Consider the following 24280-nt stretch of genomic DNA (forward strand, 5'->3'; position numbering starts at 1 on the left):
ATCTCACCCCCCCGAGGCACCCGGGGCCGGGGGCAGTGGGGCTGTGGAGCAGCACCCGTGGGTGGGGGACACCAGCGGTCAGCAGCTGGAGCTGGACAGTTATGCCAGTCCCCATCCATCCCCTCTGCCCCTTCCAAGCTCTTTTCCCACAGGAGTTGCCAACCAAAGCCATGTACATTTTGGGTGGGCTCTGAACCAGCACCATGACCCCCCTCCAGGGCTGCTGGCCCTGGCCTGGCTACCTCTGTCTCCTCTGTCCTGGTGCCAGCAGTGACCCCCTCCCAAGGGCAACACTCCTCCCCCAGCTCTTGGTGGTTTATTCTATTTTTTGAGAGTATTTAACGGCTGGGAAGTGAAATAAATGTGAGTGGAGGAGGCTTTGGGGACCCCAAAGTGGAGAACTGCTGCCAAAGGCCTCGGGTGCTGCCTGGGGTTGGCCAAATCCCTGATTTCCTTCCCCAGGAATGCATGGCAGGGGAAGGCACTGGGAGAGGCACGTGGGAAAGGTTGGTTGGTGGTTTCTTTTCCTCAAGCAAAGTCAGTTCCCACCAACCCACACCCGCTGCCACGGCTCCTGAAGGGTTCATCTGGGAAAAAGGGAAAAAAAAAAAAAAACAGGATGAAATTTCCTTTGGAACGGCCTGGGATGCACCAGGGAGGGCAGGGGGGGAGTGGGCACTGGGCTGCAGGTGGGAGGGGCAACGCTGGGAGTGTGCAAAGCTGTGGGTGTGCAAAGCTGTGGGTGTGCAAAGCTGTGGGTGTGCAAAGCTGGGAGTGTGCAAAGCTGTGGGTGTGCAAAGCTGTGGGTGTGCAAAGCTGGGAGTGTGCAAAGCTGTGGGTGTGCAAAGCTGTGGGTGTGCAAAGCTGGGAGTGTGCAAAGCTGGGAGTGTGCAAAGCTGTGGGCACGTGGGGCTGCACGTGTGAGATGCAGTGAGTGTGCAAGGCCATGAGTGTGTAATGCTGTGGGTGTGCAGTGTGTGAGCAGGAAGTTGTGAGCATGTGAGTGTGCAAGGCTGGGAATGTGGGAGGCTGTGAGTGTGCAAAGCTGGGAATGTGAGGCTGTGAGTGTGTGAGCGGCTGAGTGTGCAAAGCTGAGTGTGCAGGTGTGTGATGCTGTGGGTGTGCAAGGCTGTGAGTGTACAGTCTGTACAATCCTGCCCACACTCAAGGCTGCGAGTGCACAATTCCTTGGCTGTGCAGTGCCACGGGTGTGTGGGGATGTGGGTGTGCAAGGCTGAGTGTGCAAGGCTGTGAGTGTGCAAGGCTGTGAGTGTGCAAGGCTGAGCGTGCAGGGCCTCTTGGAGCAGTGGGGATCCCCGTGCCAGAGGGCAAGAGGAGACCCCCCCCATGCTGGATCCATCCCTGGCTGCGCCCAGTGAGTCCCCAGTGCGTCCATCCCTGTACATTCATCCCTGCACATCCATCTGCACATCCATCCCTGCACATCCATCCCTGCACATCCATCTGCACATCCATCCCTGCACATCCATCCCTGTACCTCCATCTGCACATCCATCCCTGCACATCCATCCACAGTCCATCCATCCCTGTACATCTCACCCCTGCACATCCGTCCCCAGTGCATCCATCCCCTTCACATCCATCTGCACATCCATCTCTGCACATCCATCCCTGCACATCCATCCCTGCACATCCATCCCCGTACATCCATCTGCACATCCATCCCTGCATGTCCATCCCTGTACCTCCATCTGCACATCCATCCCTGCATGTCCATCCCTGTACATCCATCTGCACATCCATCCCTGCATGTCCATCCCTGCACATCCATCCCAGTGCATCCATCCCTGCACATTCATCCACAGTCCATCCATCCCTGTACATCTCACCCCTGTACATCAGTCCCCAGTGCATCCATCCCCTTCACATCCATCTGCACATCCAAACCCTGTACATCCATCCCTGCACACCCAACCCAGTGCATCCATCCCTGCACATCCATCTGCACATCCATCCCAAGTCCATCCATTCCCTGCACATCCATCCCTGCACTTCCATCCCAGTGCATCCATCCTAGTGCATCCATCCCTGCACTTCCATCTGCACATCCATCCCAAGTCCATCCATTCCCTGCACATCCATCCCTGCACTTCCATCCCTGCACTTCCATCCCCTGCACATCCAACCCAGTGCATCCATCCCTGCACATCCATCCACAGTCCATATATCCTCTGCACACCCATCCCTGTACACCCATCCTTGCACATCCAACCCTGTGCATGTCCATCCATAGTCCATCCATCCCTGGTCCATCCATCCTCTGCACTTCCATCCCTGCACATTCCCAGCACATCCCTCTGTGCTCCTGTCCCAGTTAGGGACTGCTAGGAAAAGCCTTTCGGCTCATTTTGGGATGCAGGCAGGGCAGGAAGCACCAGTTGCATTCCTGTCATCAGTGGCCATGTGGGAATTCAGGTCACCCTCCGTCTTCCTCCGCTGCCTCCAGCCATCCTGAAATCCCGCGGGTATCCCACCGGCATCCCTCCGCCAGAATCCCATCCCACCTCCCTCAGCCCTCCTTAAAACAAGGAAAGTGGGGAAAATCCCCCCAGCCCCCTGTGGCGCTGGGGACGAGCCCAGGTCAGAAGCTCCCGCGAATCTCCTGGGATTTGCCGCCGGAGAGCGGATAAAGAGCGCATCCATCCCCGATCCCAGAGGGAGCAGGGGCCGGGAACAGCCCCGGGGTCGGGCCTTGCTGGGCTCGGAGTGTTGGGCAGGGCCGGCTTCATCCGTGATTAACGATAAAATTGAGGTCAGTGCAGTGCATCCTTTATTCCAGGTGGGACGGGATCAGGGATCAGAGCCCCAGGAATGACAGGGCTCAGCCCCGTCAGGCACCTCAAAACTCTCCTCCCTCAAGCAGGGATGGAAGGGAGTGACCAGGAACAGCGGGACCCCCGGAATGATGGGGAGGGAGAACCCATCCCGATCCCGTGGGAGCTGTCGGAGGGACCCCAGCTGTGCTTCCCATTAACCCCTCCCAAGGACTCAGAGGTTTTTCCCGAAATAAAAAAGAGCAAAGAAACCCCAGCTCCCCTCCTAGTGCTGTGAATTTTTATTAAAACAGGAGAAAACAGCTATTCCGTGGGAGTACAACAGTCCAGGGAGTGGGAATGTGGCTGCAGCCACGGGCAAGGAATCGATCCCAGGTTTTAAATAAAAAGGGGTTGGGATGGGATTTACGCCACGCCAAGCCCCGAGCTGAGCCTCCGGGGGGGCTGTGGGTCAGGTGAGGCTGCGGGAGGGAGGAGTTGGGAGTCCCGAGGGGATCTGGGGGATCCCCGGGGCAGCACCGGCTCTGCTGGAGGGTAAGTCGCGGCTGGAAGGAGGATTCCAGCCGGGCGGGATTTGGGACGGAAGCAGGAAGGGAAGGTCAGGGCATCCCTGTTCCCCCCGCGGGGGGGTCAGAGCGAAGGCACCCGCGGTGGGACAGGCAGGAGCGGGCAGCCCCGGGCTCAGCCCGGGATAGCGGCATTCCCGGGGCGGGGATCGGAGGGGCTGGATCCAGGCACCCAGGGAAAGCCCAGCCCGCAGCCCCCCAGCCTGAAGCTGTCCGAGTTTGTCACAGTTTGCAGGAAAAATAAGGTTTCATTTGGTTGGCACTAGCTGTTCTCCCGCTCCGCATTCCAGGCAGGGAGGGGGAGGAGGAAAAGGAGGAGGAGAAGAGGAGGAGACCTTCCTCCCACCTCCTCTCCCCCGGGAAGCAGCCGCCCGGATTCCCACAGGCCCGGGTCCCTGTCATCCCGCTCCTGCCTCCCACCCCGGCGGCGCTGGGAGAGCCGGCCCTGATTTACAGCTCTCCACTGGAACATGCTCGGCGTCCTAATGGAGCGCCCGGCACGGGAGGGCACACGGGGCTCCAGGCTGGCACACGGGGCTTGGAACAGGCACACGGGGCTCCAGGGCTGGATCAGGGCTCTTGGGACCGGCACATGGAACTCCAGGGCCAGCTCATGGGACCCCAAAGCTGGCACGGGAGGCTCCAGGGCGAGCACACACAACTCCAGGCTGGCACACACAGCTCCAGGCTGGCACACACAGCTCCAGGCCGGCACACACAACTCCAGGCCACCACATGAGTGAGGCTCCAGGACCAGCACATGGGACCCCAGAGGTCACAGGGCTCCAGGCTGGCACATGAGGCTCCAGGGCTGGCACACAGAGCTCTGGGCTGGCACAAGGGGCTTCAGAGCAGGCACACAGGGCTCCAGGCTGAAACATGGAGCTCCAGGGCCAGCAGGAGAAGGCAATCCGGAGGGATGTCATCCCTGCCAGGGAGAGCCTTGGGCACACTCCTCTGCTGGCTGCCAGGCTGGGGGGGCACAACCACAGCCCCTCCCCTGGCACCGGGGAAAAGCCCAGAGGGCCGAGCCTAGAAGCTGTGCTAGAAAAAAATAAAAGAAAAGCTGGAAAACCCCAGGAAAACAGAGTGTGAGGGGGGAGGCTGAAGGGACACTAAGCTAGAGAACATCACCCAGTCCGTGGGCAGCCCCGGGGCCGGCGGGATGCGGGGGCTGGAGCACCCAGGGGGCCCGGGGTGGTGCCCAGCCCCCCGGCCCCGCAGGGACCCCCCGGCCCCGGGCCAGGCTCCGGGAGCCGTCGGGAAGCAGCAGCGGTGCGGAGCGGCCGGACACCTCCTAGAGCTCCTCGAAGAAGGCCACGCGGGACTTGGTGCTCTGCAGGGTGAGCTGGAAGAGAGCAGAGCCAGGTGAGGGGGGAGCCCGGCCCAGCTTCACCCCCGGGGGGTCCCGGGCTGGGCAGGAGGGAGCCGCTGCCTGTATCCCTCTGGGAACAGCAGGGAGGGCGGAGCCGCGGGAGCCCAGGCCGTGCAGCCCCCACCACAGCAAGCACAGCCCGAGGGCCAAGCGGGGCGGGGGGGACAAGGGGTACATCAAGGTCATTAGCGTGGCTGAGGCTTCCGGGATGTGGGATACATGGGAGGCTGGACCAAAGGAGCCAGTCCTGGGGCTCCTGGTGGTGGGGAGCACACAGGGATCTTGGGAAGCTGGAGGAGAACCATCCACGAGCTGAGGGAGAACCACACTCGTCTCCAAACCCACGGCTCCAACAGCCCCTGGACACGTGTCCCTGTCACCAAACAGGGACCATCCTCTGTCCCTGCTCACTTCCAACCCCATCCCACCACGTGTGCCTGGCGTGGTCCATGCAGCCGCTCCAGCGTCCCAGGATCTCCTCCCTGTCCTGCTCCATCCATCCCGCTGGAGCCGCAGAGCCCTCGCTCGCGGGACTGTCCTTGCAGCCAAGGCCCTGAAGGACTTGGAAACCCTTGGAAAGCTTTCCTGAAGCAATAGCAAGGCGATCCCAAAAATAACACCCCACGGAGGAGCTGGGAGCCCATTTGCTAACGGGCCAAAAGAGATGAAAGAGGAAGAAATCCCGGGATTTACAGACAACCACCCAACGGAGCGTGCTGGGGGAAGTGCCACCTCCCAGCCAGCTGCTGGATCACCAGGAGTTTGCCAAAGCAGCAGGCTAATTGCCAAGGCTTCCTTTCAGCTGGATTAAGCACGGTGCTTCCGCTGGGAATGCCGGTTTTGCTGAAACAGGAATCCTGGGATCACCTTCCAGTGAGTTAAGCCCCTCAACGGAGCCGTCAGGCGCTTCCCCCCCTCCTGCTTCTCCCCCATGGCCTTTCCTCAGTAATTCCTTCACAGCTCTAATGCCACTTGGAAAAAAAGATCTGTCTTGCAGAGGAAATTTCTGCAGGAGCTTAAGAATCTTTCTCAGCAGCAGCTCCCGGGCCAGGGTTGGTTCTCCTCCTCCTCCTCAGCACCCCTGGGCTGCTCCAGTGTCCCCTCCCGAGCTGGGACAGAGGTGGGATAGGGGCTGTGTGCCATGGGCAGCATTTTGCCTAAGTCTGCAAAAGGGAAAAAAAACAAGTGGAGAGCCCCAGGCTGCTGCCAGAGCCTCTGATGGGGCCATCCCACAGGAAGGCCCATCCCTCGTTCCAGGGCCTAAAGGGGCTCCAGGAGAGCTGGAGAGGGACTGGGGACAAGGACCTGGAGGAACAGGACACAGGGAATGGCTTCCCACTGCCAGAGGGCAGGGTTAGATGGGATATTGGGAAGAAATTCCTGGCTGTGAGGGTGGGGAGGCCCTGGCACAGGTTGGGCAGAGAAGCTGTGGCTGCCCCTGGATCCCTGGGAGTGTCCAAGGTCAGGCTGGACGGGGCTTGGAGCAACCTGGGCTAGTGGGAGGTGTCCCTGCCCATGCCAGGGGTTGGGATGGGATGAGCTTTGAGGTCCCAACCCACCCAAGCCATTCCATGATTCTATGATCCACCTGCCATCCACCTCCTTCCCAAGGCCCTTCCCAGCCTGGCTGGGGACACAGAGCCTCCCATCCTCCCCCAGCCCACAGGAGTTCACTCCATTAAATCCCAGCGAGAGGAGATGCCCCCCAGATCCCCCCCAGCAAACCCAGCTGGAGGAAAGAACAGAGCCAGCTCCAACTGCTCACGAGCAGAGGGAAGATGTTCCCCTCAGGCTTATCAAGGAATCCGATATTTCCAGCCTGCTCTGCCTGTGGCTACAGCTCTCCACTAACCCCCCACGTGCTTTTGAGGTCCTGAGCCCGAAGCTGTGCCTGCCTCAGCTCCCAGCTTTGGGAAGCAGGCAGAGCTCCGGGATATCCAGGCACAAGGAGAAAGGAGAGATCCAGCCCTGCCCCTTCACCTGGTGCTTTCAGCTGTGACATTCCAAGGCTCCCGACACGCTCAGTGGTACTTCTGTTACCTATCCAGGCAAAAGGAGGCATGGGAAGAGCAGCCCAGCTCTGGGCATACAGGGAGTGGGAGCAAAGTTGGATCTTGATGAGATGGGGTCCCGTGGAAAGGTGTGAGCACAGACATCCCAAGAGGGCCATGCCCTCTGGATCATGGGATCCCAGCAGTGGCCAGAAAGGCACAGACCACAGAGATTCATCCCTGGGAGAGTGGGGAGGCCCTGGCACAGGTTGCCCAGAGAAGCTGTGGCTGCCCCTGGATCCCTGGAAGTGTCCAAGGCCAGGCTGGAGCAACCTGGGATAGTGAAAGATGTCCCTGCCCATGGCAGGGAATGGGATGAGATGAGCTTTAAGGTCCCTTCCAACAGGGACCAGGATGAGCCCAGCAGCTCCAGCCAGCTGCCTCCTCCCATCCAACTGCATCCAGGCACGGGAATCAGCAGACAGGGAATCAGAGCTGCTCCTGACTGCACACAGACTCTGCACCGGAGATGCTCTGCTGTGCCTGGAGGGAAAACGCTCCCTCTCCTTTTTTTCTTTCTTTCATTGTTGTTTTCCTGGCTGTGGAGCAGAGGCAGGGCTGTCCTTGCTCCCATCTGGACCCGAGGGATGCGCTGGGGGAAGATGGGAAGAGCCCGGGGGAGCTCCTGGGGCAGCCTGACTCATCCCAGCCGGCAGTGCCGCGGGCGAGGGGAGCTCTCTGCAGGGAAATCCCACTCCCTCCCTCAAGGAACAACCAGTTTTCCTCCTATTTTTTTTTTTTTAGGACATGAAAGCAAGCAGGAGAGCATCACCCTGTGTCGGCCTCTCCACAATCCATGGGGGGAAAGGCCTCTAGCACCTCCAAAAACTCTCCACAGCCTCTGCATCCCCTGTTCCTGGCCAGGCAAGGGGAAATAAATATCCCTCCCTGTAGCGTAACGCTGTGCAGGGTGATTAAGAGGGAGTTACATTCTCGTCAGTGCAGAGAAAAGGAAGAAAAAAATTGATTTACAAGCAGTATTATGATAATCTCCTTCCTGCAGGAGGGAGGGTGGGCTCCCGATGCTCTACCAGAGCCATCAAGGAAAATTTAGAGGGAGAGAGGAGGCAGTGCAATTAAGCGGCCAGAGCTGGAATGAATCAAGATGTGAGGAAGGGAAGAGTCCCACTCCCTGCATTCCTGTGCTGGGGCTCCTCTGAGCCTGCTGTTACCCAGCACTGCCGGACTGATTTGATTTAGGAAAAACAAACAAACCGAAGCAACCCAATAAGTGCCTCGCAGGCAACAGCGGTTTGGAGCAGGTAACCCAATAACTGCAGGCACACAACTTCTGGGGGCTGGGAAAACCCCACAGAGGGACCCCCCGGGGCTCCTGCGAGCCCCCCGGAGCCGGGACCCTCCCGATGGGCAGGGGAAGGGGCTGCAAATCACATTAACCTGCCCGCAGGCCTCCCCTGACAGATAAAGGTTTAATATGGCTCATTTCCTTGTGTGTCCTTGTTTATCCTGCAGCCTGGCCGGGCTGGAGGAGGGGGTGACCCCTCCAGGGGCGCCATGCGATGCCGGGATGTGGGATGTCTTGCTGCTGGTGGGAAGGAGATCCACATTCCCTGCTGAGCCATCGCCCAGTGCTGCTGATTTATTCCCCACTCGCCGCCCCGGTGCCACTCCCCAGTCCCACCGGCCAGCTGGACTTTTCAATTCCCACTTTTACTTTCGAACCCAAACCCTCCGATTCCACAACTCTTCCCGTTTTCCCCTCCCCACCCCCTTCCCAGTCCCCACCTCCCGGCTCCCTCCCACGCTGCCGTTCCTTGTCTCCCGAGCACAACCGTCCCCCGGCCCCCGACGCTTTGATGAGCCCGTTTGAAAGGAGACGATGACGCTCCGTGTGAGGAAACGCTTTTCAAAGGCTGCCACAGAAATAGCTGATAGCCCTGACGTTTCCTACTTTCCTCCCGTTCCCTGTAAACAAGGAAAGGAGGCTGCCTGTGTCCCAGTTTAACTGCCTGGGAGCTTCGCTTCCCGGCTCCGAGGAGAACCCAAAGGAAAACGAACTTGGAAGGGATGTGGCCTCTCACACATGGGGGGGGGTGTGGGCAAGACCCACGTGGGATGGGCCTCCATCTCCTGCACCTGGAAAATGTGTTCCCAGAGCTGCTCTGCTCAGCTGGTGTGTCCTGGCTCTCACCTGCACCCCATGCAGGTGCCAGGCAGGGTGAGGAGATGGGATCCTCACTCATCCTCTCCAACCTCACAGCTCCCAGGGCAATGGGAAACTCCAGTGCTGCTGCTCCTGGAAGTCCCTTGCTGGTGCTGTGTCCCCTCTGCAGCACACAGCCTTCCCTTTCCTGGTGGGACTGGATTACACAGCTCTGCAGGAGCCTGAACAGCACTTCATCCCTGTCCTGGGACCCACAGGGAGGGATGGACCCACCCATGGGCAGCTCAGCCTGCTCTGTCCCACCCAGGCTTCCTTCTTCCGCCCTTCCCAGAGCATTCCCTGTGCTGGTCCCTTCCCTGTGCTGGATGAGGCTCCAGGGGAACAACAACATCCTCCTTCTCCTCACCAAACACTGGAGCAAAACAGACCCATTTCACACAGGGAAATCTGCTGATCCAGAGGGGCAGGGTTCCAGAGGAAAGGAGTCCCCAGGAGATGCCAGAGACCCCCCAAGACTTGTGAAGTCCTTGAGGGCCAGGTGTCAGTGATCCTCAGCACGCAGCTCCCAGGAAAACAGGGAGAGGGAAGGTGTCTGCCCCAGCACCAGCCTCCCAAAAACCTTCTGCCTGTCCAGATGATGAAGGAGCCTCATGACATTTGGGGGTGGCACATCCTGTCTGTGTGACAGACTCAGCCAGCAGGGCCATCGCTAACTCACCAGTGTCCTCACAAGGACAGAGCACAGCCCCAAGGTGGCAGGAGGGAAGACAAATCCCCTGGGCTCTGCCTTGCTCACCCCCCTGTGCTTCCAGCTGGGAGCTGCTCATCCCCTAAACCTGAGGAGGAGACGCTGTGCCTGTAGGAAGGTGGTGGAACACGACTGCTCGTGATGGAGAAACCCCCAGCTGAGCAGATTTGGGGCAGCTCAGCCAACCCCAAGTGCCTCAATGACAGGAGAAAATCTGGCATTCACAGAATCATGGAATGGGTTGGGTTGGAAGGGACCTTTAAAACCATCCAGTGCCATCCCCTGCCATGGGCAGGGACACCTCCCACCAGCCCAGGTTGCTCCAAGCCCCGTCCAACCTGGCCTTGGACACTTCCAGGGATCCAGGGGCACCCACAGCTTCTCTGGGCAACCTGGGCCAGGGCCTCACCACACTCACAGGGAAGGATTTCTTCCCCAATCTCCCATCTCTCCCTGCCCTCTGGCAGTGGGAAGCCATTCCCTGTGTCCTGTCCCTCCATCCCTTGTCCCCAGTCCCTCTCCAGCTCTCCTGGAGCCCCTTTAGGCCCTGCAAGGGGCTCTCAGCTCTCCCTGGAACCTTCTCTTCTCCAGGGGAACCCCCCCAGCTCTCCCAGCCTGGCTCCAGAGCAGAGGGGCTCCAGCCCTGGCAGCATCTCCCTGATGCCCATCACTCAAGCACCACAACCAGGATCAGAGCCAGGACAGGAGCCAGCAGGATCCACACGATCCCCCAAAGTGCTGCCCCAGGAGGGAGCTCCAGTCCCAGAGCTGCTGTGCCTGGGCAGGGCTGGGAGCCACGTGAGAGCCTGGCAGGAGAGGCCAGGCCTGGCTGTGGAAGGGCCAGAGGCTCAACGACAAAGCCGCTTGTCTGGGAACAGGCGTGGAGATTTGCTCCTTGCCTGGATACTTCAAAGGGCTTAAATCCCAGTAAATAAGCATGACTATGCAAGAAGAAAGCAACTGGAATCAAAGACCTGATTGTGTTCTAGCAGCCTGTCCTGGGAGCTTTCCTGCAGCAGAGGATACGAGGAAGAAGTGGGTTTTTCACCCTCTGCCACAGCCCAAGTGACAAACCCTCCTGAATCTGAGCCAGCTGGAGCCACAGCTCCAGCCCACGGCGGGGAGAAGGGAGAGCAGCTTCCCCATGAGGTGCTTGTGCTGTGCCCACAGAGCTCATAAAAAGGGATTAGCATGTTAACCACGTAATTAAACATGAAAAACTTTGCGGGCGTCTTCAAAGGCAGGCAACAAACCCCAGAGGTCACACTGCAGCCCCGCTGTGCAGCTGCTTTCATTAGGGGGGCTCCTCCCAGGCACTGCACCGCTCCCAGCTGCTGGAATCGTCTTCCCACAAACTGCCAGGGCTTCATTTCACCTCCTCATGTTGAGCCCACAAGTGGATTTCACTCCAAATTCCCCTGCCGTGGAGTTCCTCAAGCCAGACAGGATGGGACAGTGGGTTCCATCCATGGTCAGCTTTCCCTGAGATATCCAACACCTCCCCCAAGGGGGTCCAGACTTGCAGGATCACCTCGTTTTTCAGCCCCTTGGGAGCACCTGCAGCCCCCAGAGCTGGCACAAGCAGGGATTTACAGCCCTGGAAGGGCTGGTCCTGTTGGGAACAGCACAAACCTGTGCTGATCATTACTGGGTAAAGCATCCCCTGCCTCTGCTCCCAAGCTCCAGAGATGCTGGGAATTTGTTCTGTTGTTTCCAAAAGCACTTCCCACCAGCTTTGCCACCTGTCATTGTGAGTGCCTCTATCCCAGGACCCACAATGCCTCTTCCCTTAGTGCCACCAACTCCAAACCTGGCCTTGGACACTTCCAGGGATCCAGGGGCAGCCACAGCTGCTCTGGGCAACCTGGGCCAGGGCCTCCCCACCCTCACAGCCAACAATTCCTTCCCAATCTCCCATCTAACCCTTCCCTCTGGCAGTGGGAAGCCATTCCCTGCGTCCTGTCCCTCCAGCCCCATGTCCAAAGCCAGGGTGTGCCAGAACCACGCCTGAGGGAAGAGCAGAGAAGCTTAAAAGCTTCCCCAAACTAATCCTCCTGAAGGAGGGAGTGGATGCTGTGCACACACACATCCTGTGGATCGAGGGCAAATCCTTGGGGGAAAGCAGGCTCCGGGAAGAAGAGACATGGAATTAACGGAGCAGAAGCCCCTGGGCTGGAGGACAGCCCCCCTGGACAATCCCCAGGCACAGCCTGGCCCCAGAGCCACCTGCAGACACCAGTTGTCCTCAGTCCTTTGCTTTATCTTCCTGGGATGCTCCTCCAGCAGGCAGAGCATCCACGTGCTGCTCCGCTCCGAGACGGAGCTGCGCATTTTTAGCCTGTTCTGACAGTTTTGGCAGCAGAGTTGATGGGGTTTGGTTGGTTGTTTGGGTTTGTTTTTTTTTTTTTCCCTACGTCCTGAATTTCTTTCTGCAGCAAACAAGGGGGAAGGTGCTGGTTTACTTCATTAAAGCAATCTTCAAAGGCTGCCCTGCACCTCCGATAGATTCCCAACCCCCGGCAGCAGCGCAAAAACAGGAATGCTGAATTATTTAAGTGTCTCTACCTGCACTACCCCCCCCATTGGTGTTGCCAACTCAACTTCTGCCAAGAAAGACGCTTCCCAGCATGGAGGATCGGGTGTAAGAACAAAGGCAGGGAGGCTGGGAATGCTCCCGAGGGAGGGAGAGCCGGGCAGGGCTGCCTGGACATGCTGGTGACCGCATGGGGAGGGCAGGCAAGCTCATGCACGGGTTAGTGTCACAGCCAGGTCCCATCACCCCCACAGAGAGTACCTTGGAATAACCTACTTGGAATTCTCAAATGCAGATAGGTCTTCTGCCCTGGGCTTGAGGCTAAACCAGCAAAATAAAACGAACAACAACAACAAAGAGTGATCCCGTGTGGAAGGAGTGGGGGCACAGCTCTGCACTCTGCCTGCCCCAAGAGCTGGAGCTGCTCAGCACCCTCCAGGTGAGGCAGAGGGTTGGGGCTGTTGAAGGGTTGCTGCACTGCCATCCCATTCCCTTCGTTTTCCTTGCCTTCACAACGGCAAAGACAAAAGCCCTGCTGACCCCCGGGGCCAGGAACAGAGGGAGGCTGTAATTCCACTCTGATGTGCTCCACTAATAGACCATTATTTGGGAACCTTTGCTCCCGTGCTGAGATGCAGCAGCCGGCATGGCCTGAGCTCCCCCTGGCAGGGAGGGGACAGGATGAGGCTCCAGCTTCAAAGGAAGGCAGGGTGACAGCACCATGACAGCCCTGACAGGCACAGGAATGACTGCCCAGCCACCCTCTTTAAGGGAGACAAATGGGACCATCAGCTCTCTATGAACTGCTCTCTGTCAGAAGTGAAAATTTAGCAGCTTCTGTTTAAACCAAGGACTCAGAACACAGAGACAAATCCTGCCCAAACCTACTGGGAGCAGGAACGCCTTCAGATTCTAAAATGACAAAAGGGGCTGTGAAGATTTTTATATTCTCTGCTCTGGTGTGACAGGAACCTGAATAGCTCCGGGCCAGCACGAGGAAAACGGAGAGTGAGCCCTGCTAGATTCATTTTCCTGCCCCAATTCAGTGATCACAAACTCCCAGCCATGAAAGTCAGCAAGAAACTGGTATTTCCAAATCCTTTCAGACATAACTCTTGGCTGGGAGTAGTAAAGAGAGAAGGATTTGTTTTTACAACCTGGAGTTGTTACCACAGCCTGCATCCCGTGCCATGTGGATTTTCAAATCCTTCCCGAGGACAGAAAGCCAGCCAGGAAAAGCTTTTGCAGGGGAAAAGCCTTTGCAGGTGAGTGGGGCTGACCATCAAGGACGTGCCCCTGGCCCCTCACTACAGAGCCCACTTGGAAGAGCCAAAGGAAAAAGATGGGATGTAGGAATAAAGGAGGGGGGTGTTGTGAGCCTTCAGGTGTGACCCCCGGGCCAGCAGACGCAGCCCAGCCTCAGTTTTTGGCTGAAGTCCCTCATTTCTGGAGGCAGGTCCCCAGCACAGGGGCAGAGGTCTCACCCCTGCCAGCAAAGGCTTTGTGTTAGTGACTGAAGCTGCACTACAGGTTTCTCAAGAGAGATTAAAAGAGAGGCCCATAGGTCAGGAGTGGTTCTGCCCTCGTTATCCTCCAGGCTCAAAGCTCGCAGGGAATGGCTGCAACAGGCACAGAGGGCTTTTCCTGGTCACTGGCATAGCAGAAACCTTCCAACAACATCCCTGCACAGGTTCAGCCCTGGAGACCTTCCCATCCCTCCCCACAGCACTGCAGAGACCAGGCTGGGTCGGGACACGTGTAATCCAGGACCACCAGGAGCTGGAGTTCTCTGTCCAAAGCTAAACAGCTGGGGAAGGAAACCTAGATCCAACGAGTTTATTATCACAGGTTGTGCCAAAGCTAACCCACAGGGCAGGGTGATTTGGGGGGTCGTTTTTAAGGGGTTTCATCAGGGGAGATACAAACTGGAGCCCTCGGATACCTTTTTAATAGTGTTGTGCTTGCTGTTGCCTCTGCTGGCGTTCTCGTTGTGCAATATATCCAGGGCTGTCTCCCTCTCCTTGAGCTTCAGTGCCTCGATTTCTGTCTTCAGCTCGTTCAGCTGCTCCTGGAGGTGTTTGCTTTTCTCCATGTACTCCACCCTAACACACACAAACAGCCCTGGGTTAGTGCTGACCACGTGTGACACGACACCTGATAACGGAATTATAACGGAAACACCTTTTCTTTGTCATTTCCAGCCTGTGGGACTGATAATATCAGTTTATAGCACACGGTGAACTACTGCAAGCAATTATTTGTTCCTTATTAAAGAAGACCCAGACAGCCAACCCAACAATAAAACTGTAAATTGCATTATTATACAAAATTAAACCCAAGCTGGAGCTGCTGGGTGGTATTTTAAGCCTCCTAATTTCCAAGTGAAGCTGCCCCCCGACACAAGCTGACACCACACAGTGCTTAAGCAGCTACTCAGGAAAGCTCTACTCCCCTGCACCCTCTCCCAAACCAGCTCCCCAACTCAAACCCACCAGTCTTCCCAGTGAGGAAGGACCCTGATGTACCGACTTGTCATGTTTTAGAGGGATTTAGCTTGTCAACTGTGTGGGTGCAAGTGCTGTCCCCAAAATATCAGGTATCTGGTAGACACACAGCGTCCCTGGGAGAGAGAAAGTCTCCCAAAAAACAGAAAGAAAGGGAAAAAACCCACCCATTTGCAAGGACTCAGCCTGAACTGCCTTCCACGGTGAAATAACAACTGGAAAAAAATCCCACCATGAGCCTTGCAACTGGGATTGAAGCCCCTGAGCCAGGTCTGAGGGACAGCAGAGCAACAGGAACCCTCTGGAGTGCCAGAATTTGTAGTGAGGTTTGTCTCAGCACCCAGGGAAAGGAAACAGCCCCGGAGAAGTCAGGAAAAGCATCCTATTGCTTTCAGCACTTGGCAGAGCCAGCTCTCCCCGCTTAGGAGGAGCAGGGTGACCTAGTTAGGAACCTGGGTACAGAACCAGGAATTATCCTGTTATTTTCAGCTTCTATCTCTTTCCTTCTGGCTTTAGGAAAAGTTTTTAATCTCTGTCTCCAGCACAGAGGTCTGTGATTTCAGACAGGAGAGGGCACAGAGCAGAGGCAAAATAAAGCCCCCTCTGGGATCCAGGGGTGTTTCATTCCAGCCTTGGGAAGCTGTGGCCGGAGTGGGATGACAGAGCCCCTGCAGCTTTGATCTATGACCCAATCGATGAACAAAGCACGTTATTACTACAGAGATTAAAATCTGATCTGCTTTGATTTCTGCTCAATTGGTAATTTCGAAGGCTACACTCACACCCTCAGGAAAACACAAGATCAAAGCTCACAATCACATCCAAACTTGCTGGTGAACACTTTTTATATATAAACATGACACAGATTCCAAGGAAAAGGGGTTAAGGCCCTAATGCAGGACCTCACACACACTGCCTTCACGTTCTCTGGACACACTGCAGTGCTCCAGCACTCAGCCTGCTGCTAACCCTTCCCACCACCGTGGGCAATTCCAGCCTGGACGGGAGCCAGGGAAACCTTAGGAGAGGAAGGGGCTGGAGCAGGGCCTGAACTCACCTGTGAGCAGGAGGGAGAGACACACCTGTGACACCAGCTCCCCACCAGAGAAAAGGTCAACCAGGAGAATCACAGAGTCCTTAAGGTTGGAAAAGCCCTCTGAGATCAGATCCAACCCTTCCCCAGCACTGCCAAGGCCACCACTGACCCATGTCCCCAAGTGCCACATCCACAGGGATTTTTAAACCCCTCCAGGGACGGGGACTCCACCCCTGCCCTGGGCAGCTGTGCCAGGAATGGACAGCCCTTTCCAGGAAGAAATTTTCCCAATATCCAACCTGACCCTCCCTGGCACAGCTGGAGGCCGTTCCCTCTCCTCCTGTCCCTTGTTCCCTGGGAGCAGAGCCCGACCCCCCCCAGCTCCCCCCTCCTGTCAGGGGGTTGCAGAGCCAGAAGGTCCCCCCTGAGCCTCCTTTTCTCCAGGCTGAGCCCCCCAGCTCCCTCAGCTGCTCCTGCTGCTCCAGCCCCTTCCCAGCTCCGTTCCCTTCCCTGCACACGCTCCAGCCCCTCAGTGTCTCTTGTCTGAGGGGCCCAGAAGTGCCCCCAGGGCTGGAGGTGCCCCAGCAGTGCCAGCACAGGGCCGGGCCCTGCCCTGGGGCTGGGACACAGCAGGGCTGGCACAGCCCAGGGGCCATTGGCCTCCTGCCCCCCTGGGCACACCCGGGCTCGTGTCCAGCACAAACCCCATCCCAGGCCTGGCCTGGACACATTCCACGTACTTCTCCTTCTCGATTTCCATGGACAGCCTCTTCATGTCCGTGTCCTTGAAGTCGAAGGACAGGCTCTCACTGATGAGGTTGAAGCTTGGCAGGTCTGCGGGCAGCGCCGTCGTACTGGAGTTCATGGACTGCTAAAGAGAGAGCACAAATTAATCACCTGGGCCACGCAAATGTTGCTACAGCAGAGGTCAAATCCCAGCAACACAAGCCCAGTGTCCCAAGCACCAGATCAGCCTGGAGATCCCCCTGCTCCATTCCTAATTTGCTCCTTAGTTCAGAGCTATTGATCCTCTGGGACCTTGGTTCTTTGCAGTAATAAAGAGGAGACAAAACACCACCTGCCTTCAAAACCTATTGACAAAACTTGGTAAAATCGAGGTTTTATCACTGCTGTGCCACTTGGGAGTCATCTGACAGTTATTTACCATTAAATCAGGTTGATAAAGTTCAAGTTGTGAACAGGGGCAATGCAGGACCCCGTGTGACAGCAGAGTCCTGCACTCCACTGCTCCCCAGAGCAAAGACCAACGTGACCCCAGGGATGCCATTCCAGCAAGGGCCGTGGAGATACACTAGCACATTTTTACCTTCTCAGCAATCTACAGTTCCAGGTGTTTAGGAACTGCTAGATCCAGTTGGAAATGTTGAAGTAACACAGGGAATCACTCCTACCCCACCCGAGCAAGGATCTGGTACTTTCTTCCTCCTGCGAAATGCTGTGACACCCCCGCTGACACACACTGATTTTATCTTCCCATTAAACCAAAACGACCCTTCTATCCCTCAGTCAAAAACTCTGTCACACCTCTAATAAATGGGCTCATTAGGAGGAGAGGAGAAGCCTGATGGAGTCATGGCTCTGCTCCTAAGGAACGTCGGATGAGGTGGCAAACAGGGCACACGTCAAGGGTGGCACAGCGGCATCAGGTGGGGCTGAGTCACAGCTGCTGCCAGCCTGCTTAGCCCTGCTTTTGGGATGTGAGAAACCCAGCACCTAAAAGGTCCCACACCTCCCTGCTGGATGCTCCTTCTTGCTTTAAGGGGTTCCTGTAATGAAAACAAGGTGCCACACCATGGATGGCACTGCTGGGTACCTGCCCTGACAAACGACCCCTCGAGCTTCAGCTGCTTCTTTCCTTCCCTCCTTCTCCTACTTGGGATCCTCCAGGCACTGTTTGCAGCTAGGTGTGCTTCAACAAGACCTGCTAGCACTGGGGTGACAGATTTACTCTGCACAATAACCTGGCTCTTCCCTCACCACCAGCCTGGAATTCACAAACAGCCAGGGCTCATTCCCAGCTCGCTTTGTCTGGATAAACCTTAAAGGGACAACACTTCATCCACCTGCAGAGCTGGAACACAAACACCTGGTACAAACATAAACAAGGCAGCACCTAAAACTGCACTTGGCCTGGCTGGAGCATTCCAGGTGAGTTAAGACCCACATGACAAGGAAACTCAATTCCTTGCTCCCCTGCTTGAACGGAACACAAGCACATTAATTCTGGAGCCAGCGCTGGAAGGGACAGCTCAGTCCCTAAATTCCAGTCTCGGAGGGAAGGGGACAGGTCTGCCAAAGCACTTAACTGATTTAAATACTTGCATCCCATTGACATTCAAATCCCTTCCCTGTAAGGCACACAGGTGTTCCCAAAGCCTTTCCCACGTGAGGCTCTCCCGTCCCTGCTGTGCAGGGAGCCAGGAGCATCAGAGCCTGCTGGCCTTCAAACGACCTTTAGCTTGGTTTTGTTTCAGCACAAGCTTGTTGAGTTTTGGTTTTAAAACCCCACAAACAGCAGCAGGAAGAGTTGAGCATGAATTTCAGTTGCTGCAGCCATTAAGTTTGGAGACAATTTGTCAGGGTCGCTACAGCCACTTCCCTTCCCTCGGCACTGCTCTGTCATGGAGCAGGGGAAAAATGGTGGAGAAGTCCAAGAGCAGCAGGAGTGAGGAAGAATAAGCAAAGAGCAAAGAAAGAGCAGGCTGAGGGTTTTCAAAGGCACAGGCTTGATATGTGGAGCAAAGCATTTAATAATCATGGAATGGGTTGGGTGGGAAGGGACCTTAAAGCTCATCCAGTGCCACCCACTCCCATGGGCAGGGACACCTTCCACTAGCCCAGGTTGCTCCAAGCCCCATCCAACCTGGCCTTGGACACTTCCAGGGATCCAGGGGCAGCCACAGCTTCTCTGGGCAACCTGTGCCAGGGCCTCCCCACCCTCACAGCCAACAATTCCTTCCCAATCTCCCATCTCTCCCTGCCCTCTGGCAGCGGGAAGCCATTCCCTGTGTCCTGTCCCTCCATCCCTTGTCCCCAGTCCCTCTCCAGCTCTCCTGGAGCCCCTTTAGGCCCTGCAAGGGGCTCTCAGCTCTCCCTGGAGCCTTCTCTTCTCCAGGGGAACCCCCCCAGCTCTCCCAGCCTGGCTCCAGAGCAGAGGGGCTCCAGCCCTGGCAGCATCTCCGGGGCCTCCTCTGGACTCTCTCCAGCAGCTCCACGTCCTCCCTGTGCTGTTCCCAGGGCTGGAGGCAGCTCTGCAGGGGGGTCTCACCTGAGGGGGCAGAGGGGCAGATCCCTGCTGCACATTCCCTGCCATCTGCAGTTACCCTGGGCACCTCTTGCAGCAGGTGCAGGGATTTTTAATCCAAGGGGCCATGTGGTGATAAAGGGGACACGGATCCTTTTCCGTATGTGTTTCCTCACCTGGAACAAACTGCATAACCCTGTTACTGCATTACAGCAATTTCCTACTGTTAATAAAGGCAAGCCCCAGGCTGACAGCAGTCATCCCTCTGGTCCCTCTGGAATACAGAGCGAGACAGTAGATCTGGGGGAGGCACAGAGGGAGGCAGGAGGTTTCCCCCGCAGGGAGAGCTCCTCCTGTTGCTGCCACTGCGCTGCTCCAGAATTTGGGAAAGCCCAGAACAGCCACTCACTGCTTCCAGGGGATTAGAAGAGGGATGACTGCCTTTCTCTGGCCAGGAGTGGCACCTGAAGGGCAGTGAAGGAGCCGAAGAGCCGCCGCCAAGTCCGTAAGGAATGAATTGTTCTCCAAGCCCTGATGGCCCGAGACTCAGATCCACGTCTTATTCCTCATGCATCACCCACCAGTGACATCATAAAAGCAGCCTGGCCTCCAAGGACTAAAAAGACACTGAAATAAGCTTTAAAGAACCACAGTTGGAGACTGGAAAGTTAAAAAATACATATATTTAACTGCTTCTTGCCTTTGCTGCAGCACAGAGTCAATGGTCGGACTCGATCCCTTAAAGGTCTTCTCCAACCTAAATGATTCTGTATCCATCCACTCCCCCCTTCCTCTCCTGCTCTTGTTCCCCACCAAGGGAAGTCCTGCTCAGCTCCCAGTGCCAGGGGACGACACAGCAGAAGTTTGGGCTCATGGAAAAGAACAAGCCCGATGTTACACCCTCCTTAAGGGATGGAGGAGCTGGAATCCTGCACCGTGTGGCAGAGCTGCCATCTACCTGAGGGACACAACTCCCCAAAACCAGCTTTCAAAACAGGTTCCCTCCATGTTCTGGCAGGGGAGGAGGCTCCCCCCAGTCCAGAGAGGTGTAATAGGGGATGGAAGAGCCCAGCAAGGTGTTGTTACCTGGATAAAGACATGCTGGTCACAGCAGTCTCCCCTTGACCTTGGAAAACAACAGGCGTGGAGTCTGAGCAACACGGCACAGGGAGATGGGCAGGAGGAGCAGCAGCTGCACAAGGGGACCCTGACACCCAAGTGGGGAGAGGATAAAAGCAAGTCCCTTCCCTCCTGGCACTGGCAGCCGTGTCTGGAAGGCCAAGGCTCTTTAGGGAAGGGAGAGGACACAGCCCCATGTGCCTGGAAGCGACAGTTCTGTGTGAGCTGCCTCCAGGCAGATGCAGCTGGAGGGGTGGAGCTGAGCTCCAAGCAATCCCACAACATTCCCACTAATGAGGCAGGAACAGAGCCACCCAGCTGCTCCCCAGCACCGGGATTTCAGCAGGGGCTCTGCTGGTTTGAGGAAGGATGAACATGGCAACACGAGGGAACGTGGATGTGCAAGAGCTGCCCAAATTCCATGCTGGGTTGGTGCAGCCACACAGCAGAATTCCAGCGAGGACACCCCTCCCTGAGCAAAGTTAAACCCAGAATTAAAGAGCTGCTGCATCCCAGATTCCCAGTGAATTGTTAAATATGGAGCACTCCAAAGCTGGGCTTTATCCAGCACTCACTTGACTGAGTGTCCCGTAGCCGAGAGCAACTGATTATTTCTCATCACCGTTATTTTTAACAGCTTCCAAATATTCCTGCAGGGAACTCCAGAGAATTGGGATGAAAAGTTGCTTCATCTCAATCCCTCTCCAATCTGCTCCTCTAAAGTTTCCAGAGCAGGAGGAAGGAGCCTGCAGGTACAAATCCAACCCTCAGTGCTGGCGGGTCCGTAACTCCCACGAACGTCTGTCGAGCCTATTCCTGATGCTGCCGAGCAATTCCCTGTTCCCAAGCCAGCCAGGCAGCAGCTCTGGCAGGTGTGAGCTGCAGGGAGGGGGCACCTGATGGGGTCTGCAGGTACAATTAGGGAAGCAGAGGAAAGGAACTGCCAGACAGATCAGAACAATGGTCACTTAGTCTGGCGTTTCAGCCCCGGCAGGCACCAGGACCAGATGCTTGGGAGGAAGGTGTGAAATCCTCTTAATGGGCAATTATGGAATAATCTCTCTTCGAGGAAGTTTTTTTCCAGCACATAAAGGTCCAGTTTATGCCCAAAGGATGAATTTAACAGGTTCTGAACAATGTTTATCCCACCTAACAAGAATAAGGACACACTTAACCCTATTTTAAAGGCTATTGCTGAGCTGGTGCTCTCCACACGTGTTGGCAAAGCACAGCTCTGACGTGGCTGTTTAAATTGGTTTAAAATTTGCTGCTTTAATTTGAGCAGCAGCTCCTTTGCTCTCGTAGCAAGAGGTGGGTGGGAAACAAAAAAAGAGCAAAGTGATGTTGTGCTGGATGAGGCACCGGGATGAAAAGGGCAAGGACTGCTCAGGGTTTCTGAGCAGCACTGAGGCGGCTCAGCCCCTCCGTGGATGGGATGGAGAATTCTTAGATCTGGAGATGGATATCTGGAGAATTGCACAGCCTCCAGGCTGTGGAGGAGGGCACGTTTAGGGGCTGGGAACTGGGGAATACAATCCAGATCTCTCTTACTGTGTAGGACGACTTGCTGGTGATCTCCAGGAGCTTCTGCTTTGCTCTCCGCTCCGACTCACGAGCCTCCTGAAGGTCCTGCTTGAGCTGATCTGCCTCCTTTGCCCTGCAAAGACAAGCAGCACACAGCAAATATCACATTGGAGCTGAGAGGAACGAGCAGATGGAGAAGCAGGATCACAGTGCAGGTGTGGAATTGGCTGGGATTTGTCCTGCAGCAAGACCTGAACAAAGAAACCATTTGAGGAGGGGAAATGGCAGAACCTCTGACTCTGTGGGACCCAAACCCAAGACATGGAAGGGCAGCTCCGGAATGGGCTCTGTATGAGCGTCAGTGAGTGAGGCTGAGGGCTGGGAAGGGTGCTAAGACAGCAATTCCAGAACCAGTATTTACCCTCGAGGCTTATGGAACCCCTAGAAGGAAAAAGCCAAAGGAGGGAAGGACGATTTCTCTGCTGGATTGAGATTTGAGTGGAGGCTTCACACGACAGAGACCAAGGCAGGAAGAGAAGGACAAGGACAGTGCTCATCCAAGCAGAAGGGCTGGCACCAGGCAGGCTCTTACAGGGAAAGGAGTAATCAGTTGGAAGGAAACAAGACTGATCTTTTACTTGCTCACTACCAAATGCACCGTGGGACCTGGGCTCAGCTCTTAACAAGGAGCAAAGACTCCAAGAGCTGGGGAGAGCTCAAGGCTAACCTGGAACAGAGCTCACAGCTGGGAAGGAGAACTGAACAACTGAGAGGCAAGTGGAGGAATAAAGAGAGAATAAGGAATGGAGATCTACCACCCAGGGGAAAAACCAACCCCAGGTGCTATGAATGGTGTCGAAGACTTCAGGGAATGCAGAGGAGGGTTGCAGAAAGCACCCAAAAGCAGAGAGGCTTTTGGAGAGGGGAATAGGCTGGGCCACTGGGCTATTTGCTGTGAGGGAGACTGAGAGCTCCCTGCACACCACTGGAGGGATAACTCCAGGCAGGAGCCCCTCCTGTCCCATTGGAGGGATAACTCCAGGCAGGAGCCCCTCCTGTCCCATTGGAGGGATAACTCCAGGCAGGAGCTCCTCCTGTCCCATTGGAGGGATAACTCCAGGCAGGAGCCCCTCCTGTCTCATTGGAGGGATAACTCCAGGCAGGAGCCCCTCCTGTCCCATTGGAGGGATAACTCCAGGCAGGAGCTCCTCCTGTCCCATCGGAGGGATAACTCCAGGCAGGAGCCCCTCCTGTCCCATCAGAGGGATAACTCCAGGCAGGAGCCCCTCCTGTCCCATTGGAGGGATAACTCCAGGCAGGAGCTCCTCCTGTCCCATCAGAGGGATAACTCCAGGCAGGAGCCCCTCCTGTCCCATCAGAGGGATAATTCCAGGCAGGAGCCCCTCCCAGCTAAGGCAGAAGGGGGTGGGAAGCCAAGCAGAGGCAGCTGGAAGGTTGTACCCTCTGACCTCCTCTCCGACTCCTCGGCCATTTTCAGAGCCAACATCTCAGCCTCCAGCACCTTCTGCTCCATCAGCCGCTTCTCCTCCTCGGTCCGGATGGCCGTGGCCTTGATCCGCTGCATCTCCTGCTCGGCCTCCGCCGCCTTCTGCGCCAGCAGCTTGGCCTCCTCCTCCGTGATCTGGGCCTTCTCTGCCAGCAGGTCTGCTGTCTCCTCGGACCTCATCTGCCAATGCAGGCACATGAAGCCTTTTATTGCACTCTGTGTCCCCCAAATGTGCTCACAGCCCCCGGGGCAGGGCCGGGAGCTGCCGACACGCTCCACAGAACCCCTCCCGTCCGTGACAGCCCGCTGCCAAGGCCTGCACGGGGCCAGGCTCTGTCCCAAATCATCCTCTTTGTGCTCCTCCCAAGCAGCCCAGCAGGATGGAATAGCTCCATCCAGCCTCCTGCTCACTGTGCACTGGCAGCAGTTTGGGAGCAGCCACAGTCACAGTGCACTTCCAAAAACACTTCCACAGTGGAAAGAGTGAGGAGCAGCTGCAGTGCCTCGGGAAACAGCCTCCCAGGGACCTACCAGAGCCTCGTTGGCCATTGTTGCCTCCTCCTTTAACTGCATCAGCCTCCTCTCCAGCTCATCCCTGGTCCTCTCAGCCTCTTCTCTCATTTGCTTCTCCCGCGCCAGGCGCTGCCGTTCCATCTGGGAAGAAGGGATTGGGGAGAGTGAGAACAACACACGTTAGGAAGGCTTTCCATGGATGAGAAAGGGTCACGGGTGGGGGAAGGAGCACAGGGCTGTGCTGCTGCCTCCTCTCTGCTTATGGACATGGGGAATGTCCCTGGATTGGGGTGACCTGACCACAGAATAGAATCATGGAATCAGTTCGGTTGGAAAAGGCCTCCAACATCATGGAATCAAACCACTCCCCCAGCACAGCCAAGGCCACCACGTCCCCCAGTGCCACATGCACACATTTTCTGAACACTTCCAGGGATGGTGATTCCATCACTGCCCTGGGCAGGCTGTTTGATGCCCCCTGCTCCCTTGAAAAGTGCCCTTCCAGAGACAATTCCCATCCTGTGACCAGGCTGTCACCCACAGCGTGGCCACACCTGGCAGGTGGTGATGTCCCCTGACAGTGCCCCAGGCCGAGTCACAGGGCAGACCTGGACAAGCA

At 56.5% G+C, this 24280-nt stretch overlaps 1 protein-coding gene across 7 annotated transcripts in view; it reads right to left on the reverse strand.

Annotated features, from left to right (window-relative positions):
• Positions 1-306: 306 nt before the first annotated feature.
• Positions 307-24280, reverse strand: part of NF2 (NF2, moesin-ezrin-radixin like (MERLIN) tumor suppressor) — a 52302-nt gene continuing 28328 nt past the window's right edge. The window contains exons 11-17 of one of the 7 annotated variants that reach the window (XM_064674639.1): positions 23680-23802; positions 23111-23328; positions 21669-21774; positions 16474-16604; positions 14136-14295; positions 12470-12514; positions 307-587 (exon numbers count right to left, since the gene is read on the reverse strand). In XM_064674639.1, coding sequence (XP_064530709.1) covers positions 12479-12514; positions 14136-14295; positions 16474-16604; positions 21669-21774; positions 23111-23328; positions 23680-23802 — 774 coding nt within the window. In that variant the 3' untranslated portion in view covers positions 307-587; positions 12470-12478. Of the gene's footprint in view, positions 588-3053; positions 4710-5702; positions 5900-12454; positions 12515-14135; positions 14296-16473; positions 16605-21668; positions 21775-23110; positions 23329-23679; positions 23803-24280 lie in introns of those variants that run through there. The other 6 variants (XM_064674640.1, XM_064674637.1, XM_064674638.1 and 3 more) reach the window with 6 other exon arrangements.

This window comes from Pseudopipra pipra, chromosome 18 (assembly GCF_036250125.1).
Source record: "Pseudopipra pipra isolate bDixPip1 chromosome 18, bDixPip1.hap1, whole genome shotgun sequence".
Classification (NCBI taxonomy): domain Eukaryota; kingdom Metazoa; phylum Chordata; class Aves; order Passeriformes; family Pipridae; genus Pseudopipra; species Pseudopipra pipra.